Genomic DNA, 21,902 nt, shown 5'->3' on the forward strand with positions numbered 1-21,902 from the left:
CCTTGTTTTTGCACGTTTCGCTGTGTCATGACATGTGTTTAAAATAAATCCGTAATTCTCGCTATCGAGAATTCGTTTTAAGGTTTTCTCAAAAAGTAAAGCATTTCATGGAATCATACTTCAAGAGAAGTCTTTCACCATTACCTTCTGTAAACCCTGTAAATGTTTTGTAAATCTGTGATTTTTTTTTGATTTTTTTGCTGTACCGAAAGTGTCCAATGGCTTTAAGCAGCATGGATCATCAGAGTCTAGCATTCTTGAAGACGATCAGAGCAGCCTGATCGAAACGTTGATGCTTTCACCCCCTGGTTCCTTTTCAGAGCCGTTGCAACCCATCGGAGAAATATTACATGGTGTTACAGCAAACCGTACCAGATTGTATTCCCACCCATGCAAAGTTTCAAAACCTACATATTCAACAGAACATCTGAAACAGAAAACTTTATCCTCACATGTTCCACCGAGGTGCTCAATAATAAGTTGACCTCCGATGACCCCTCCCTTAGCTTCCAAGGTACTTCGCTTTAAGGTGGTGCACATCTGGACTTCCTTACAGCCTACACTGTTAATGGAAACACAGCCCTGACTTCGTAGATCCGTAGTTGACCAACTACGAGGAAATGAATACAGAAAACAAATCTTTCAAAACTTTGACCCAGCAAGAGGAGGGTAATTAAACTGCAATGTCCTCTAGCTAGTCTAGTTGGTAAGACACTGCTGTAGAATTGCAAGGGGAGGGGTTCGAATCCCACCAAGTAATATGCCTGTGGTACATGACTCGGGAAAGTACTGAGTATACAGTGCATACACAACGGTGTATGGGTAAAAAACAAAGCTAATATTCTTTATCCCGATCCAAATTTAACATCTCGTATAATGTCCTTTCTGGAAAGGAAGACCCCAAGCGATTTTTTATCATGGTGATATTTGATGATAAGTTGTCTGTTTTTGTATCTGGGGTGAGAGTCATTTCTGACAAAAGTGTCTGAAACTAGTTTACAAATATTAGGAGCAATATTGAAATGATAGCACTCCGCCTTTTGACAACCCATGGGGGGTATCAGATTTCACAGAGCTTTTTAAGAAAAGTAGATTGAACAGAGCAGGATTTGTTTTTTATGTGGAAACAACAACGGCTGTTTTCCTTCATCAGTAAAATTCAAAAGACTGACTTAAAATAAATGTGTTTTTTTTTGTGGATACTGACAATCCAGACCTTTGTACTTCTTAATAGGAAAGGTTATTCTTACACTGTACTGCCCATGACGTTACTCATGTTCATGTGGATATCTAGCTTGGTGAAATTCACTCCGACCATGATGCTTGTATGCCACGTGGGGCCTCCCTTGACCGTACCCCCGGCTGAGCTACTGGTCCCGCTACCACTCCCGCTGTGATGGTGGGAGTCTGACGGCAGACTGGCGTAGCTTGAGGTGGATCTGTCATGAGGGTCTTCGGCTACTCTGTGTTTTCCATCTGAGAAAGAAAACAAGGTTCACAAAATAAAAGTTATTGGTGGCGATTCAGATTTGTCAATGTTGAAAAAAAAAACACGTTATTATTCAAACAAAATATATACATATTAACAAATAACAATGAATAAGACAAAAATACCCGGCTGGCTGAGATCATCAATTTTACTTCTGAGTGAACTACAAAGTTGTTTGTTTAAGCCAGGAAAAGCCATTGAAAACAACTGATGTTGGAGACCTTTGATCTAAAATATCTGGCTCAAACACAAGAGCAAAACGCAGTAAAAACAGATCAAAAATACAAAATTTTAATAGAAGTGCCCAATCATTTCCCTTCAACAATGTCAGGATGAACTTACATTTGCCAGCCGATGAGGTGCCCCCCTTAGCTCTGGGAGTGGCAGGGCTGGACTGCTTTGATGTACGGATATTGAAATCTCTTGGTGACGGCGGGGAGAAGGGTAAATCCCGTTTAGATGTGGAGTGCTTCTTACCGACGTGGGGAGGCTTCTGTGGGGAGTAGTCGTCCTCGTAGTCTGACGATGTTTCACTACTACTCACGGAAGCTTTGTGGGATGTAAAAGTTTTCAACAATACATTAAAATTTCAAAAAGGTTCATCATTGTCCTGCATTTAAAGACACTGGACACTATTGGTAATTACTCCAAATAATTGCTAGCATCAAAACTTACTTGGTAACGAGCAATGGAGATGCGTTGATAGTATACCACATTGTGAGAAACAGCTCCTTCTAAAGTAACGTAATTTTTAAGAAGTAATTTCTAACTAAAACATTTAAATTGAATTAGAGACCTCAGCTGAGGTATCGAGTTCAAGTACATGAAAGCACACAATTCGTGTGACAAGGGTGTTTTTTCTTCCACTACTTTGACGACCAATTAAGTTCAAATTTTCACAGGCTTGTTATTTTGTGCACACATGTATCACCAAGTGAGAAGACTTGTCTTTGACAATTACCAAAGGTGTCCAGTGTCTTTAAATGTGTTCTTTGTACTGATTATATTTAATAAATTTTTCCCTTTTTTTTGTCATTCACTTTTTGTTCTAGTTTGCCTTGCCTTATTGTCTTCTCATATTGCCATTCATTATTAATTGAACCCTGTGATTTTGATTCTAATGTCCTAGGCTTCGTTATACTTTTTGTTTGTACCGAACAAACACACAAATCATTGTAATAGGACGACGAAACTATTTTTACCTGATGAAAGTTGGTCATCACTTTCTTGCGCGGTCTGCTCATCACCGAGGAATAATCTCTTAACGATACTCTTACGATACCAAGCCTTGGGGAAAGCCATCATCTCTGTCAGGCGTCGCATGTCGTACTTGAAGGCAGCCGTTCCGATATCACACAAAACTGTTTGAGATAGTTTAGGATTATAATAACAATAATTTATATTTACATAAAGCTTAGTTAACATCATACTACAAAGAAGCTAGAGTATTTTGGACACATTGCAAGGAAAGACGGGGGAAATCTTTAAGGCAGTGCATGGAAGGAGGAGTTGCTGGTCGCGCTGAAAGTGGAAGTCCAAAAGCTAAATGGACTGACAACATTCATGCACTAAAAAGAAGTAGCATGCATGAGCTAACGACAACCACTCTGGACAGGCAGGCTTTGAGAGAGTTTGTTTCTCGGACCATCATTGGACGGCGGACCCATTACTGCACTAAAGAGGGAGGCATGAAGCCCCAACAGCCACCTAAAAAGACACTCAGCTTTACAAAAATTTTACATTTAGAAAAAAGAAACAGAAATATAACTATTATTTATTTCAAGTAATGGTGCCTCAGAAGTGAATTTAATCACTGTAGCTCTCAAGCCTGATGAAACCTGTTAACAAGGGTGCTTGCTATTCGAACCGAAAACACTGGCGTTAACCCCCTACTCTTCACTGATAAGTGTTCTTGGTTCTTCTTAGTGTACTACCAATCAAAGTACAAAGGACCTATGGATTTATGCCATTATCCAAAGCTCAAAGTAATTATGGTAAGTATCTTGCTCAAGAAGGACCTGGTTGTCAACACCGGGTCTCAAACCCACACTCTGCTATTCAAAAAACAAAAGCACTTCAGTTTGAAAGTTGCAGGTCCAAAACCCGCTCTTAGTAAATTTTCGTTGGTCAACCCAAAAGAAGATTTCATTTAACTATCAACTGTGTGAATAAATGACGACACTCACTTGAAAACTGATTGTTATTTTGTGAAGTACTGGGTGAAGTTGAGACAGGTGACTTTGGACGGTCGTCCCTAAAGAAAGGCGGAGATTGCTGATGACTTGAAGGCTGCTGCTGCTGCTGTTGCTGACGGTAAAACATCGATCCCAGGTCGTGTTGTTCCCCTCGCTCCTGGTACCCGGCGCGGCTGGCACCAGCCAAGGATTCCACCCCTTGTCCGAGAGACGAAGCAGAAGCCGACGCGGCGTTGACGAGTTTACGAGAGCGGGACATGTTGACCTTGATGAATTCGACCTTGAGGGAGAGGGCGTCTTTCCTTGATGGGGTAGACCAAGGTGAACTGCCATCTTCGCTTCCAGCATCTTAAGTTAACAAAAAATACATACATACAGCGGTTAAAGGGTTTGGGTAGTCCTTGTACAATGTATAAAACAAAACACAGATAAGATTATGATGGTAGAAAGCTTCCCTTAAAATATTACTTGCTGAGGTGCTATAGTTTTTGAGAAAATGAGTAAAACAATGTCCAGAAAATAATCTCTGTCTCAGGCATGATAAATAGATACATAGATAGATAGATAGAAAGATAAAACTTTAACATCCCTCACTGGAGAAATTGAAATGGCCTTGACAAAGAACTGTATGCAAATGAAAAAAATGAAAAGAGAAAGAGTAACGATACAATACAACTTTTCAAATTAAAACTACATTATAATACACACACACTATAATTATATTAAGTAAAATCCCTTTAATTACTATCATCACTTTCACAGAGGGAGAGGTGCCAGAAGTTCCAACAACGCTGTCCTGGCCTCAAACGTAAATCTTTAACCTCGATCATCCGACTTACCTGTCCTCCCATCCATCTCCTCGACCAGACGTTCCCTTCGTTGCATCCCGCCGTACGGATGGAACACATACAGTGAGAAATCGGACATGACTGCCGCCACGCTCAGACCGATGCGGTCTGCTCCGTCGCTTGACTGTGCTCCTCTGTTTCCACCTGGACATTGAAATATAGAAACAAATTCAACAATCCTTTCAAATCCTTGTTCTTGTTTCACTGTAAATCATTCACTCATTTCATTTATAGTTTATTCTTTAAAAACAAATTTCCGATGGCGACCAAGGGAAAAAAAACAACAAAACAGGAAAACTGAAGACAAGGGAAACCACCTACATAGGGACAATTTCATGGCTCTGCTATAACAACAAAATTCTTATGATAACTATTATCTCCACTTACTGTGCAAGAAAAGGAATTTGAACCAGCAACCTCTGTAAGATCATGCTGGTACTCAACCAACTGAGCTATCGCGAAGCCACAAACAGGGCATCACATTATGGGGATGCGATGTTTTAGGGAATCTGACTTGGTAAATTTTAAATGATTTGGGGTTGAACAAAGACAAATTGACTGCAGTGGGATTTGAATCGAGTCAGCTCAGTCAGAACAGGATAAGAAGGACTTTGGGATTGACGATAAACATCAGTTTACCTTTGGGCGTGGCAGATGAGGACATGTCAATGGAGGAGTCACCATCGGAAATTGTGTGATCTAGCTGACTGTTACCGCGGGATGAAAACGCAAACTCAACTGTAGGAAGCTTTAATAGACACTCAACCTGTCATTAAAAAACAGAGGAATCATTGGTAGGATTTAAAACTGTGCATGGTGGTAGTATAACTAAGAGAGGTTTCAGGTAACAAATATCTTTTTTTGGGTAGTGTTGGTTCTGAATACAACCAGTGGTTAACAACTCAACGTTTTGATTAGTATGCTCTGAATGTCTTCAAGACTCGTTGGTTTATTCAGTAATTTTTGGGGGGGAAATCTTCCCCTTCCAGACTGTGCAAGTATTGAAAATGAGAAAACAATTCAAACGAAAATCACATTTTGTTTTTAATAACAAATCTTCTTTAAAATTATATTTAGGCTGGACAAAACTCTTGAAAATTGAACACACAGAATTTTTTAAAATTAACTTTGGAACAAAATTACAACTTGGGACTTACACCCGCGTTCGTGCGACCATTACCAAGATTTAATGATAAAATGAACACACTAACTTGTATACAATGTTACTTGCATAAAACAGTTATCACAATGTATAACAAAACAAGGCCTGGAATTCAACGCATGGAGGCCGCTGGTCTTGCCTTTGTAACCCTTCAAAAGTTTCCTATTGGTAATGCGGGAGGGGGAGGAATAAAACCAGCTGTCGATTTCACCAAAATCTTCCCAGCTTTTGATTAATCTTAGGGCTTAGGACGAGTTCAGTTCTGCATCCATTAACGTTAGGAAAAAATTGAACCCATCCTAAGTTAGGACGAGAGGACGAATTAATCTTTTTAACTCGAGATACGATTAATCGTAGCGTTTCATGAAATCAGCTGCTGGCCTCTACATTAAAAGACACTGAACAAGTACACAACCTTACACGTACCTTGGATACAGGCAGGCAACTGAGACATATGACGGATGGGCGTAGGCACACGTAGACAACTACATCCACTGGGAATGTACTGGAGTCCATCGTAGATGAGGACACCAGTGAGTTTGCTGACACTCCAATATCCTCCACACTACTCTTGAAATCTGACAGGTTGATTAAAGGACACTATTGGTAATTACTCGAAACAATCGTTAGCATAAAAACTTACTTGGTAACAAGTTGGAGAGCTGTTGATGGTATAAAACATTATGAGAAACGGCTCCCTCTGAACTAACATAGTTTTTAAAAAAGAGGTAATTTCTCACTCAAATATTAAAAAGCCTTCAGGCCTGAAGCCTTTTTTAGGCACCTGAAAGCACACAAATTTGTGAATCATGGGTATTTTTTCTTTCATTTATCTCTTGCAACTTTGATGACCAATTACGCCAAAAATTTTCACAGGTTTGTTATTCTATGCATACATGTATGTTGGGATACACCAAGTTAGCAGACTTGTCTTTGACAATTACCAAAGGTGTCATGTGCCTTTAAACACAAAGGCAGGAATATTGCAACATCTTGATAACAGTCAGGTTTGTTAAACTTATATAAAGTATGCATGTAAGCGTACTGTCACAAAATATAATTAATCGCGACCAGGTAATGATATAAAAAAACTGGGAATTTGAAAAAAAGGTTGAGTTGTTAAAAGGATTTTGAACAGGAGTCATTGAGAAAAAAATAATTGGCTGGAAATTCTGAGAAAATCAAAGATCAGGGGTCTACTTCATGGCAAAGAATTTCTGCTGACATGTATATGTAGAAGCAGGAAACTCCACGCTTACATCAAACCTACTTCGCGGGACTTTTTTATTTGTTTGTGCGTAAACGTACTCCACATTACTAGGCATTCTTTGGCTTACACAGCTAGCGCAGAAATGGTGCATGCAGAGTTAGCAGAGATTGGTGATCAAAAGCGCACAATTTGGTGGCGAGCAGAGCCATGCAATTGGTCCCTGTTGTAGCCAAGTTCTTTTGGATGAAGAAAAAAAACAAATTTTGAAAGTGGTATTAGTCTTACCAGCTGCTTGTGTTGTACTCAAGGAGGTTGGAACAGTCTCCAGAGCTTCTTCTAAGAAATCAAGTAGAGCCAACGAGACAACCACCTCCTGTATAATTTATAAAATTCCTTTGTTAATTTTTAAGGCTCAAACATGTGAATCTGAACTATTTATCTGAACTTGAACTATTTATCTGAACTTGTTCATCATTATTCCCCTACTCGGACTTTACGATCATCTCAACAGTCATTGCTTTCAACTACTAGAACTTCTTCTATTTTTTAATGGCCGCCGATCTTTTTCTTACATCGCATCTTTCTTTGGAATAGTCTTCCTGTGCATACTCGCCAGACTAGAGTTCTTTACAATGTTTTAAGTATCAATTGAAAACTAGTTTCTTTGATGCTGCTTGTTTGTAATGGTATCTTTCACTCCTTGTATATTTTAGTGTTCTCTTCATGCGCTTACACGTAAAGGATTTTGAATTAGATGCTTTTACAAATGTCTTTATTATTATTAATCAAAAAGGATATAAATGACTGAATTAAACACAAGAAAATCTGTCATCATTGTTTGTCCCTTGCTTTTTCTGTGATTTTTTTCTATTATTAAAATTGTTCCTATGAGGCAACACTTTGAAATATGAACAATTGAGATTAAAGGAGTTGGGCACCTTTTCAAAATGTCCATAGATTTACATTACACTTATAGGGTTTGAAGATAATGATAGTGGAAAGATTCTCTTCAAATATTACTTACTGAGGTGCTGTACTTTTTGAGAAATGAGTGAAACAATGTCATGAAAATACGTTTGTATAAAATAATTTTGGGCTCATGAGACCAAAATTATTTTCTTGACATTGTTTTACTCATTTCCCAAAAACTACAGCACCTCAGCGCTTAATATTTTCAGGGAAGCTTTCTTCTATCATTATCTTCAAACTGTGTAAGTTTAGTGTAAATCTGTGGACATTGTGTTTTTTGTCCTACAAAAAGTACATACACCCTTTGAACAGAATTAATTAAAAGTTTATTAGTTGGTGTAAGGTTGGTAATGATTTTGATCAACTTTCCGTCAAAATGGTACAATCACCATGATGTATTTCTGGGAATGAAACCAATGAGGCCTCTTATTGTACCTTAGGGGGCGAGGTGAGCATGAACCAAGTGTACAGCACGGCCTGCTTGGCATTGTGCTGCGATTTCTTATCAATGCTGCCATCTGTTGACGAGGTGTCTGCGCCGCTCTGCTGCGTTTCCTTCTCACGCTCCGAGTCATTGGTACGAGTTGTGTTGTTACTCGTGGACGACTCGTAATGCAACTGTGTAAACATAAATAATGATAATTTAATTCCAGACAACGCTGTTCAAAGGCGCATAACAATGCACAATAAAAAAGTAAACCATTAAAAAATCGCAATAAACTTTTAGAACAATAAATACAGCAACAACAACCATAGGACAAAAACAGCAACCATATGATGAAATTTGATCTGTTTGAGCTTTTTTAATAAAATTTTATTTGTTGGTTCTAATTGTGATTAACATTTCTGTTCGGAATTGTATCATAATTATCATATATTTCTGGTAACGAAACCAATGATGCCTCATTAGGGAACTTAATCACTGAAGCTAGCTAGCCTGAGGAAACCTGTAAACAATGGTGCTTGCTAATGTACATGAACTAAGCTTGGGCGATATCGATTTATTTTATTCACGATATATCGCCGACAATATATCGCAATATTCAATATAATCGCAATTAATGAAATTTGACATCATCAGTCTTAAAACTCCAAGTGAAAGTTGTAGAGAGACAGTCATAGCATAAGAGAGGTGTTCTAATGACCTATTCTTCTGGTTTTACTCCAAACCTATGGGGTACAAGATGTCTCAGCTAGCAAATACATCGCGATATTTAATCGATATATCACAATATATCGCGTTATATAGATATTTTGATTAAAACCAAATCCATCCGATATCGAAATCGTTTCCAAATTAATATGGCGGTATTCGATAATATCGTGATACCGCCCAAGCTTAATGTGAACCAGAAACCAATCAGGATCCTTTTTACGTGGACTACCGACCCTAACACACGGGACTAACGGCTCATCCAAAGGTTCAGTTTCTTGCTCAAGGACACAAGTGTCATGACTGGGACTTGAACCCAAACTCTGCTGACCAAAGTCAACAGAGTTTGAGCCTGGAGTGCTCTTATCCCGCACCGCTCAATTTTGTCTTTGCTCAAACCCAATTTATTTCAAACCTACCCAGTCAGTTTCGCTTGTGGTTTATTTAATAAATATTGCATCTTACCTTGACATCAAACGAAGGCAGATAGAACATGGACTGTTTAGAAAGTGACGTCGGGTGAGTCTTGGGGTCGGGCAGGCCTGATGAATGGTGTCGTGGCATCCCATGACGTCCAGGATGACCAGAGATAATGTCATCAAATAGACCAGGAGGTCGATGGACATCGCTTGTATGCCTATAAAAAAAAATGCATTCATGTAAAAAAAAAATTCCTCCTGGTTTGATTATTAGCATATTGCACTACAGCACATTGTAAAACCGTTACATGGTGCTTTGTAAAAGGAGTAGGTCTCAGTTGGTACAGCACCGGAACATTCATCAGGAGGTCAATGGTTCAAATTCTACTGTAGTAAGTTGTTCATTGTGTAACTCAAAATCAAGTTATATTTCATAAATATAACGTGGTTTATTTTGGGTGAACCGTCAATATTAGCTCCCCGAGGTATTGGAAGTTGACAAACTAGCTCCCGAGGACTCATATATTCAGTTACCGGTGGAATGATTTTTGGAGCAAGGAAAAATTACAACATTAAAATAAAATGGACCATGAACAGTTTGTATAAGTGTTGGATGTCGCTAGAGTGGTGTTCATGTATTGTTCAACACCAGGGAACAGTTCCACAATCGTGAAGCCCATGATAAGTAGACTACTGCCCGGCTGCCCAGTCACGCACATGGTAAATGCGCATGACAAGTAGACTATAGGCCGGGCTGCCTGGGAGTACATGTAAGTCTACAGTACTTGTCATGAACATTTACCACGTGCAAAAATACTTGATTCTCACCCATGAATATGTATGAGGTATAGTAATAATAAAAACTTGATATGACTCACGCCATGATAGCAGCTTCGTCTTGCTCCTGCTGGCTGTGGCAGTTTAACACCAACATGCCGCTGTCGATGTTAAACTTGACGTCCAGCTCAAAGTCCACAGATGGCTGCTCCACCTTGGTAGAGTGTGCTGGTGAAACAGGGGGCTGGTCTCCTAGGAGACTGGTTCTGCCTCGTCGATGGCCACTGGCTGATCGAGATCTTGACCTGTGGATAGAATGTATTATTATTATTATTGGTTTTTTTAAAAAACATTCAAACTTGGCAGCCAGAGGCTGAATTGCGTTTAAAATAACAGAGCATAAGAAAATAGAACAGAGTCTTTCTCGCAGGCTACATGACAACACAACAAACATAAACAGGTAACTACATGTACATGTACGTACATTTGTGTAAGTGTCACCTAAGCAAATGAGTGCAAATACATGACTAGCATTTTGTCAAGGCCTTCGTGGCTTTTCCAACTTGTTTTGCAGTTTTGTTTACAAATTATGCGACTATGAAATGTGCATTAATGTATGCGAACCCGCTGACCCCATCACTTCTGATTGGTTTGGACTTTTGCTACCCTTAAGAAACCGCAAAAAAAGTTGGAAAAGGCCCTTGTGGCTTTGCCTTGACAAAAGGCAAACACATGACTAGAGAGAGAGAGAGAGTGAGTCAGAAAGTACACAGAAAAAAGCAAGGGGTAAGACAATCAAAGAATGTTTACCAGTTTTGTGTTGCCTGTGATGAAGTGGTCGTGTCCTCATCGTGCTCTGACCCCTCACTCCCACTATCCATCTCCTCCGGTACGACTGATGACGAGTGCAACTGAAGCAGCCTCCTCCGAGTCCGACTCCCTGCCGCCAGCGCCAGATCCCTGTCGGTGTCCATCGGGTCGCTGATGGTCGTGTTGAGCTCGGAGTACTCCGGACTGCCGATGCTCTTGATGCGGCGGCGGGGTTCGGTCTGCACGGTGATAAACGGCGGGAGCTCGTCCAGCGGGCTCGGCGTGGTCCGGGGGATGTTGAAGGTGACGTGGGAGGCCGTCTGGTGAGGGTTGTATTCCGAGATTGGCGGGGGACGCTTCCCGAGCGGGGTCTTGTAACCGACCCTGTTGATAGATACACAAGATATTCAGATGAGAACTATCAAATCAACTTTGACTCGTTTATTAAGGACAATGTCACTGCAACACACGCAGAGTCAAAAAGATTATGGTGTAGTTGTTAAGAAAACATATACTTGAAGACATATTGTTTATTGGTTTTACCTTGTTCAAAGCCTCATTACGCCTAGTTTATTTTTAGTGCTGTGGACACAAACCATAGGCTACTTGGAGGGGATTTGAATAAAAAAAATCTGCAGTCTAGAGCAGATGTCTAACACTACAATGTACCAAGTACCTGCCTGGTGACGTGAGGCCAGTTTGTAATTAGCAATGATTACCACAACCATCAGACCATGTTAGAAAAGTCACTGATTATTAAACAGTGCTCAACACACATTGTCTTAACGGTAAAAAATCAAAATAATACAAGAAGTATAGTCCGCTGTTGCAGACAACTACGTCAGCAATAATTATCACACACGAATTTCTCTTGCAAATTAGGGATCTGTAATTCATCAGGGCCCAATTTCATAGAGCTGCTTAAACAGCAAATAATGCTTTTTAAAAAAAATTCTTTTTTTTTGCTAAGCAGGTTACCAGTCACAAACTGTACAAGTGATATTGTGTTATTATAGTTTGCCTGGTAACCTGAATCTGGTAAGCATAATGGTGAATGTGCTTAGCTAATTTCTCTATGCTAATAAACGCAGCTCTATGGAGAGAGTGCGGCACACAATTCCAGGTTTCAAGCCACAGCCAAACCTCATGGATTGGACTTAACTCTTTCTAACATTAGTGCAGGGATCTTTCTCAAACCTCGGCTCGGGCACCATCTTCCGCGTGCTGCGTACGCATTGGAAAACACAGCGTGTATGAACAAATTCATCCCAAGACAAATTTTCAGCATTGCCATAGTGATTTGTATCATGATATGACACTTTACTTTAGCAACTACGATTGTTTTGCAGTTACATGTAAGATCAATCTTAGCTCTTTGTGAATTCGGACCCTGGCCGTTAGTCCTACACATTTTTGGAGCAGCGTGCTTTTTTTTTGCATGCGATGGTTCAAACATCATGGGGCCTGGAGCCGGGGCCTGGAGCCGGGGCCTGGAGCCGGGGCCTGGAGCCTAAGCCGAGTTTGAGACAGGTACCAGGTAAGTGGCTCTGTAAAAGCTACTTGCAGTCTGGCTACTTGACGCTTTATGTATAAATCAGTGTAGTAATGATGGTATATGTAGTATTCTAGTAAGCTGGGGTTCTAACTACAAGGAGCTCCAAGCAACACACAATGGTGCTGAACTACTACAGTGAGGTAAAAATGCAGAGTCAAAAGTGATTTTGTTCCTGTCGACCAAGTTATACAATAACTGTACAAAACAGATAGACGTCATTAACAGTTATGGGTTTTTGTTTTGGGAAGCATGAAGTATTCTAATATTTTGTATACAGCTAAGAGGTTCATCAACCAATCATGTAAGGGATTTTGTATAACTCACGCAAGCTGCAATCGGCAATTTATGCAAAACACTTGGCTGAGCATTAAAAAAGTGATTATCATTGCCTGTAAAAATGGCCGATTTTATACTGAGTGATGTCAATTATAGAACTACATGTATCTATATCTTCAAGGGTATAAGCAGCCCTTGTAGAATTTTTTTCCGCCGTGTCCGAGGACAGAATTTGAGTCAAGACTGGGATGGTTTAAGAGGCTGGCCGACATTCTGCACTAAAATGAATGTGGAAAACATTGTGACATTGCGAAAAGCGCATTGTAATAATTTGTCATGTGATCAGTCAGGTGCACACCTCTGAAAGAACATAAAGAGGATGTTTAATTTCATAGAGCTGCTTAAGCTGGAAATATTGCTAGACAATTTTCTGCTTAGCAGAAATGAGCAGGGCACCAGTCACAAATTGTACTTGTGACATGGTAGTTTAGCTGGTAGCCTTATTCTGGTTAGCCTAATTTTGTTGCGCTTAAGCAGCTTTATGAATATTGGGCCCAGTTAGCGCTTGAACTTGCTATGTATTTATTACATCTTTCAGCCACACTAGTCCTTTGGACCCTTTCGGTACAGAAAAAAAAAAAAAAGTTCACAGATTTACAAATAATTTACAGGGTTTATAGAAGGTAATGGTGAAAGACTTCTCTTGAAATATTAGTCCATGAAATGCTTTACTTTTTGAGAAAACGGTAAAACAATATAAATTCTCGTTAACGAGAATTACGGATTTGTTATAAACACATGTCATTACAAGGCGAAACGCGCGAAAACAGGAGTGGGTTTTCCCGTTATTTTCTCCCGACTCCGATGTCCGATTGAGCCTAAATTTCCACAGGATTGTTATTTTATATATAAGTTGTGATACACGAAGTGTGGGACTTGGACAATACTGTTTACCGAAAGTGTACAATGACTTTAATCAAAACAAAAATATATGAATATATGAAATAGTGAATGTTTGTTCAGTTAGTCAACAGAATCTACCAAAGGAAAACAAAAGATTATTGCAAGTATTATGTGTGGATCAATTAATATTGTTACGCTTTTGTTAAGTGGTATCCTGTTAGGAACAAAAGATGGAGATAATATTGTAACCATATCTTTAAAGGCACTGGCCCCGTTTAGTAATGTCAAAGACCATCCCTCTCACTTGGTGTATCCAAACATACATGTATGCATCAGATAACAAACCTGTGTAAATGTGGGCTCAATTGGTAGTCGAAGTTGCAAGAGAATAATGAATAGTGAAGTGCCTGGTCAGAAATGAACAATTAATCTATGAGTAGTCATTTTGGTTTTTTACCCTGATTTACACCGATGTGTGTTAGCACTGTATACTCAATACTTACCCGAGTTCTTTGAAAAAAATCACAGGCATATTACTCAGGTGGGGTTCGAATCAGGGCCGAGTAATATGCCTGTGATTTTTTTCACAAAACTCGGATAAGTACTGAGTACATGTATACAGTGCTAACACACATCGGTGTACATGTATATGGGTAAAAAAACCAAAACACTTCCTCGCTGGTAGAAATGGCTGGATAAAGCTAGCCCTAACAGTCAAGACTTTCTGATCAAAACCAGGTAATAAAAGTCTGTATCTGTGACAAGAGGTGGTGTTAGTATCAATAGCTGGTTAAAGGCAGTGGACACTATTGGTAATTATTCAAAATAATTATTAGCATAAAACCTTGATAACAAGCATGACAAGTAATGGTAACAAGTAATGGGGAGAGGTTGATGGTATAAAACATTGTGAGAAACGGCTCCCTCTGAAGTGACGTAGTTTTCGAGAAAGAAGTAGTTTTCCCCAAATTTTATTTTGAGACCTACATTTGTACATGTAAGAATTAGATTTTGAGGTTTTCAGATCAAGCATCTGAAAGCACACAACTTCGTGTGACCAATTGAGTTCAAATTTTCACAGGTTTGTTATTTTGTGCATATGTTGAGATACACCAAGTGAGAAGACTGGTCTTTGACAATAACCATTAGTGTCCAGTGTCTTTAAAGAAAGGCATAACAAAGGTAACAGAAAAGTAAAATCAATCATACTCTGAAATGATAGCCACAAAGGTCTTCACACTTTTGTCAAAAAGAATACTGCCCACTCATAAAACTGAATGGTTTATGGCTTCTAGCAGGCGCGCCATATCGCTGAAGTAGTCGTACCAGGTATTCAATATTGGTTCACTAGTGGTAACGCAAGAACATCTTGTACCAACATGACCAAAACTACAAAATGTGAAGAAAATGCTGGTTTTTTTTTCACCAAATAGACATAACAAGTCAAGCTACATTGTAAGCTGGTCTGCTAAGCAAAAACTCTCAACTAGAGCAGATGACCCTTGAAAGTTTTCGACTTGAGGGTGATCAAAAGTAGCTTTCAAATTATCTTCACAATATTTGTTGTTTTGTTTTTCCTTTCTGTTTCAGCTTTCCTTATGCATCATTGAAAAACCAATCTTGTACCTTCCCTTTTAAAAGCACTGGACACTATTGGTAATTATCAAAGACCAGTCTTCTCACTTGGTGTATCTCAACATATGCACAAAATAACAAACCTGTGAAAATTTGAACTCAACTGGTCGTCTAAGTTGCGAGATAATAATGGAAGAAAAAAACACTTGTCACACGAAGTTGTGTGCTTTCCAGTTGCTTGATTTTGAGACCTAAAAATCTAATTTTGAGGTCTCGAAATCAAACTCAAATATTTTAGTGGAAAATTACTTCTTTCTCGAAAACCACGTCACTTCAGAGGGAGCCGTTTCTCACAATGTTTTATACTATCAACAGCTCTCCACTGATCGTTAACAAGTAAGTTGTTATGCTATTAGTTATTTTGAGTTATTACCAATAGTGTCCAGTGCCTTTAAAGTGAGTGCTTATTGTATTAGAAGCAGGTGTAGATAATATTAGAAAAAGGGAGACGAAATAAAAAAAGAGGTGAGTGAAAATGTTTTGGATGGGATCATACGTCGGTAGACTTCGTAAGAATGTTGGGTCTCTTGCAGACAGATGATCGGCACTATCGACGGAGAATGCCCTCTGGCGACTGTTCAACCTAGACGTGTCAAAAATGGTTTTAAGATCTCTGTGAAAAGAATCTCAAGGATGACAAATGGATTTAGAAGTTCATATTTACCTTTTGATGCACCGTTTATTTTAGTGATGAATTGATCGTATGAAACATTTTTGTTTTTATGTTATTTAAACATAGGGGTTGTGACTTTTTGAGATAATAAAAAAATGTTTTTTACTCACTTCTCAAAAACCATATAATTTCAAGTTAAGATATTTCCAGGGTGTTTTCCCACTCTAACCATCTTTAATACCATTCAGGTTAAGTGCAAATCTGTCAACAAATATAGTATCCATCTTACCACACACTCTTAAAAGATGACAGGTATTTTTAGGTGGAGATGGCTATTGCAAAAATGAATGGTCGCACCTGAATGAAATTCGACAATCTAGCTGCAAATCTAAATTGTTAACATCAATCGCTGAGCTGTTAAAGATAACCAAACAAAAAGCAATGCAAAATAAACTGTTTTCTGCCCTACAGTCTAATTCATGAAGCAATATTTTTCTCCAGGTCCAATGGGTTTGGCGAAGACACATCATAATAAAATATAAATCTATGATGAAAAAAAACTACAAAAATGGTAACTCTTGACTTACTTTGGGAATGCTTTAGTTCCTTGGGGTGGGGTCGGAGGTAACCCTTGACTGGCCACTCTGCCGCCGACGCTAGACTGCTTAGTGGCACCTGCAGGAGACCTTGGTAGACCAGCAGTCAGCTTGCTCCTTAAAGATGCCTGCAGAACAAACATAAATTAGAAGGTGGGCGAGCATTACGTACAAAGTGTGGACCACAGAACAAAATAGGTCTAGATAATGTAGGGACGTTAAAAACTATGTGGAATTCTTACACACTTCCACACACTGTTATTTACAGTACTGAAGAATAGGATTATTCTTGGGTGAACAGTAGAAATAAAAGTCCTCAAAGTGACTACAACACAGAGCTGTATTAATGTTTTGATGTTTTTTTGTGCCATATTTCTGATTAAAGACGGTCTCAAGTCAGTTTTAAGATCCACTCATATGTAGAATCCAATATACAAAGGCGAGGCTGGGGTAGGGGGGCCCAACCACAGATCTGTTTCCCTCTGTTATGGCAACCAAAAATACAAACAGTTTGGTCATGATCCGACAAACTTGGTGCAACTATGTCACAAACCGCCATGCTTCATATTGAGTATAATCCAAATTTTCCTTTGGATCACAAGAGTAATTTGCTTTTAAATCCTGGTGACAGACTTACTGTTCCCATACCAGATTTACTAGGAATTTAAAATCATCATAAATTTGATAGAGTCTGTGGCCAGATAGCTTTGACCTCTGACCTTCATAGTCTGCATCCTGAGTCTCTTGCGGATGTCTCGTCTGAAGTCATTGAAGACGGCAGCCTCCAGCTGTCTGAGCTTCTCTGCCTCTTCAGCAATGGTCACCTTCTTGGCACCAAGGGATCTAATCAAATAATCAAATGCAAAAAAATAGTTAATGGCTTGACACTGAGACCGGCCTAGCAGAGTCTTCCCAAGTTTCTCGAAACCTAAAAATATTAACATCAAACAATAGACTTTTATCATGCTGCCACCATCTTGGTTATGTTCCTTGTATCAATTAACAGTAATGGATGCTGAAATTTGTTGTAAAAAAAAAGGAACCAGACTATTGGCCCTTCAAGCCTTGGTTCGTTGAAGTATTGAATGTACCTGAGATCGCTGACAATCTTTGCTTGTTCTGTCATCTCCTGCATGACCATCTTGGAGTGTTTCTTAGCGTCCTGCTTGCTGACAAACAGCGACGTCGGTCTCTTCAATACAGGCTTAGATTCCTTCAATACCAAATCATAAGGGAGAAGAAAGGAAAAAAGAAACAAATTAACAAAATTTGTCACTCTAAGATTCTTACAACTACTTTGAAGGAACACGTTGCCTTGGATCGGTCGAGTTGGTCTCGATGTTGTAAAAGTAGAATACAATGATCTACACAAACATGCCTCGAAATTGCGTGGTTTTCTTTTTACCTCGTCGACTAACACGGTCGGCCATTTACACATGTATGGGAGTCAAATTTTTTACTCCCATAAATGGCCGACCGTGTTAGTCCACGACGTAAAAGGAAAATCGTGCAATTTTGAGTGATACTTGTGTGGATTATTATATTCTACTTTTAAAACATCTTTCTAACCATATGAATTTCATAACAAACGGTTTTAAACGTTTTATATAGACCAACTCGTCCGATCCAAGGCAACGTGTTCCTTTAATTAGTAATTAATTCCTAAACAGATGAAGAAAAAAAAGAAAAGTTTTGCCGGAAGAGCGCTATGTACAAACCAATGCATATTGAGACCTATTGGTATAGGTCAATTTGAGAAAACACTATGCTTCCAGTTAGTTCATTTTGTGAAACGCAAATGTCACACATGCACCCAGATTGTGCCCGCAGTGGTGCATAGTATATCATTGGTACAGTGGTGGTCTAGATACATGTAGGTCATTTTTGTAACTACAAAATGGCAAATCTAGTATTATTAAGTGTTTAACAAAATTATAACGTTCTGAAAATTTCAACAGTAATAATGTACATGTAAGTATAATAATTTGTAAAAAATATTTTTGGGGGCAAAAATGTTTTTTTTTTGGCAGTTAGTTCAGTTCGTGGTACGAGCGACGAATGTGACCCGTAAATTTTGGAGCAAAGAGCAAATTCATCCCAATCTTCTTGATACAACCAGCAAAGAATCTACATTAATTTATGACATGACACTCACATCGTTCGGTGGGATCATACTATCGGTCTCATCATGGGGTTCGACCACCGAGCTCAGATCAGCAACGTCCATCTCATCATCGTCTCCAGCGAGGGCGGTCAACGTGTTGGCTAGAGCCGAGAGCTGCCGACCGATAAAAGGGTTGACCTGAACGTCGAATCCCTCCATCTTCCACAGGAAGTTCAGCATCCATTTACCTGCGTTTGACGCCTGGCTTGGATCTAGGGTAGGAACACATTGCATTTATCAGTTCCCAAGTTTATTGAGGTAATTAGGCAGAACATTTTGCGTAAACATTGTCTTCTTATCAAAACTAAGCAGGATACAAGTATTTAAATCTCAGATCGGCTTAACTCTATCTTACATTGCAAATCTCCTTGTACCTTACGCCCCCTCTCGCACTCTTCGTTCTTCTGCTAAGTCCCGTTTAACTATTCCTAGAACTTCCTCATCGTATGGCAATCGTGCCTTTTCCGCTTGTGCTCCTAAACTTTAGAGCGCTTTACCTAATAACATCAGATGCTATAATTTTTTTATTCTATTCTATATTTCTTTTTGTTGTATATGTTTTGTTTTTTGTTCTGCGCCTCGGAATAGGGTCTTGTACACTAGATAGATGGCGCATTATAAATGCTTTATTATTATTATTGTTATTATTGTTGTTATTATTTTTACAAGTCACAGTATCCTTGACATGCTATTTTGGCTTGTAACCTTATTCTGGTAAGCATTTTTTTTTTTGCTTACATGTGGGTACTTTTTGTGCTTTTAAGCAGGTTTATGCAATTGGGCACAGGTTTACCACTAAAAAGATAAATCCTTTCACTTGATTTTCAATTAAAAAATAACAAACATAAAACAAAATACAATGTAGTAATACCAAAAATGGTGGCACAAAAGCTAAATTTAAATTTTTCTATGGATTTGCAGTTTGAATGAAAAAAAAAATTGCTTTTGCATATTTTTGAGCTCCCGATAAATGGAGTTTATTCTTCAAGAGTGGTTTCCAAAGTAATTCATTTTCCAAGTAAAACATTCAACTTGGGATTTTGATCTCAAAATGTATACACATTACTTATGCACTATGAGAATCGAGTTGTATTTTAGCTTTTGAGGAAGACTCTGCTAGGTTGGAAATATCCGGCAATTTATCATTTTTTATAATTAACCCTTAGATCAATTAAGGACCTTATTACTGAATCGATGTATTGATACACTACTATGTTGGATTTGAGGCATTGCATAGTGAGGTATCAATATATATTTGGTTTGCGGTCTTGCCAGGTAGAGTTTGTTCTAAGAGAACTGTCTTTCTATATTCAACTACAGCGGAGTAGCTTTATCGGATTGTTTTGAGAGACTTCTCAGTTCTAAAAAGAACCGTCCTTCTTTTTTACTACTACCTGGTTGGAAGGTATAGAACATTCGTTGCGACTACTTCTTTAGCTAATAGGATCGTAATTAACTGCACTACCGCGGAGTCAGTTCTTGAATTGGTCTCAACATTTGAACTAGCTTGCTCTAGTCTGCTAGTCATCGTCAGAAGACTGCTACTGTGCCTACACAAAGATATAAAAAAAAAGTACCTGTTTTATCAGCACTTATCGTCCGTGAACACAGCTCAAGTGTACCCTGGGGCACAACACCTGTTGATATAAAAACAAAATTTACAGTCAGTAAAAATGTCTCAGTAATGGCATTACATGTTACACGTGACTAATTATTTCTCAAAGAACTCTGTCAATGGACAAGATACAATATAACCAGATCTGTGTAACTTTGTAGGCTTCACTTTGTTTCTGTAAATTACGCAGATATCGAAAAAGCGGCGTCTGTTTTTAAAAAAACATGTTTAAGGATGGAGGGAAACATGCACCATGCAACTCTCCTGAAAATATTGCCCCCCATGAGTTTAATTTTTGTTCTCAAAAACTTGACAACTAATGAGGCTCAAACTTCTACAGGTAAATTATATTAAATACGTCTTCATTCACAGTGATTGGGAATTCATGTCATGATACAAAACCCCTGCAACAGACTGTTAAACAAAAATTAGAGGCCATACAAGCTCATTAAATGTACACATCATCGTTCCGTATATCTTTCTGCAACAGAACACCCGTTTCAGACAGGCGCTCCAGTGTCGCGCTGAACCAAATTCTGAACTAATGTAAGTATTTGAAAAGTACACCATCTGAAACAGTCAGGAGCTAATGGATGCCCTAGAAGTCAAAAGACTACCTGTTGCTACAGTCGTTGGGAACGACTAGAGTCGCTTCTAATCTATTCGGTATAGCACGATTCTAGCACGCCTGTCTGAAACGGTTGTAATTCTATTTTCCTACTTGTCTAGTTTCTCACTTACATGCATTCACAAGACCCTTGTACGTCTTTGGTTTCCAATCGCTCTTCGAAGTGTTGAAGTCCTCGGCGAATCGGAGACAGAACTGCTGGAAGAATCCCTTAGTGACGAGTGATTTATTGTAGCAAGCAGTGATGAGGGAGCTCTCTAGGGTGAGGACTAAGGCGGAGTGGTAGTCTGGCTCAGGCATTCCGCCGGAGAACGAGGAAATATTCTAGGGGTCGAGGAAAAGAGTATTCAATTCTGGTTATTGTAGGATGAGGATCATTTTATTTAATACAAGGGCTGGCCAACATGTGCATGTAATAGATTTTAATAAGGTCATAAGGTCACCTGAGGCAATTTACAGGCAACCAGTTCCAGGCAGTCTCCAAGAAGGAAGCTCATTCACATTTCAATTTTCTCATTATTCTCTTGGGATATTGAGTTAGAGCTACATGTATTCTTTGTGAATATAGTGCAGTTGATTGCCATCGAGTTGCCTAAAAAATGACATCTTTGACATGACCTACAACATGTATAGACTTTTCAGGCATACACACAGCTGTCCGAACTTTTACACAGTGTGACAAGAATTCTAAAAAATGCATTCTTGTTGAGCATTCTGTTGTTCTCTCCATTGTCCCTGTATTTTCCCATATACTTTGTACATAAATTTCCTTCTGGAGCACTCCATCATTGGAAGTCCCGTTTTGGTCTCCATAAGGCTCCAAAAATGAGCACAAAGGTCCCCAAAGGTTTGTCTTTGTTAAAATGCGATCCCACCGGGGAGTTC

At 39.0% G+C, this 21,902-nt stretch overlaps 1 protein-coding gene across 4 annotated transcripts in view; it reads right to left on the reverse strand.

Annotated features, from left to right (window-relative positions):
- LOC139946791 (bridge-like lipid transfer protein family member 1) overlaps window positions 1-21,902 on the reverse strand; it is a 92,062-nt gene that overhangs the window by 15,571 nt on the left and 54,589 nt on the right. For 3 of the 4 annotated variants that reach the window (XM_071944491.1, XM_071944490.1, XM_071944489.1), the window contains exons 37-56: window positions 21,131-21,341; window positions 20,352-20,411; window positions 18,766-18,986; window positions 17,702-17,823; window positions 17,330-17,453; window positions 16,602-16,738; window positions 15,898-15,984; window positions 11,033-11,416; window positions 10,324-10,527; window positions 9,492-9,663; window positions 8,309-8,491; window positions 7,190-7,277; window positions 6,121-6,272; window positions 5,172-5,298; window positions 4,524-4,676; window positions 3,676-4,032; window positions 2,692-2,850; window positions 1,832-2,038; window positions 1,251-1,476; window positions 453-610 (exon numbers count right to left, since the gene is read on the reverse strand). In XM_071944491.1, the coding sequence (XP_071800592.1) occupies window positions 453-610; window positions 1,251-1,476; window positions 1,832-2,038; window positions 2,692-2,850; window positions 3,676-4,032; window positions 4,524-4,676; window positions 5,172-5,298; window positions 6,121-6,272; window positions 7,190-7,277; window positions 8,309-8,491; window positions 9,492-9,663; window positions 10,324-10,527; window positions 11,033-11,416; window positions 15,898-15,984; window positions 16,602-16,738; window positions 17,330-17,453; window positions 17,702-17,823; window positions 18,766-18,986; window positions 20,352-20,411; window positions 21,131-21,341 (3,532 nt within the window). The remainder of the gene's footprint in view (window positions 1-452; window positions 611-1,250; window positions 1,477-1,831; window positions 2,039-2,691; window positions 2,851-3,675; window positions 4,033-4,523; window positions 4,677-5,171; window positions 5,299-6,120; window positions 6,273-7,189; window positions 7,278-8,308; window positions 8,492-9,491; window positions 9,664-10,323; window positions 10,528-11,032; window positions 11,417-15,897; window positions 15,985-16,601; window positions 16,739-17,329; window positions 17,454-17,701; window positions 17,824-18,765; window positions 18,987-20,351; window positions 20,412-21,130; window positions 21,342-21,902) is intronic. The other variant, XM_071944492.1, reaches the window with a different exon arrangement.

Source organism: Asterias amurensis, chromosome 14 (assembly GCF_032118995.1).
Source record: "Asterias amurensis chromosome 14, ASM3211899v1".
NCBI classification, from domain to species: Eukaryota; Metazoa; Echinodermata; class Asteroidea; order Forcipulatida; family Asteriidae; genus Asterias; species Asterias amurensis.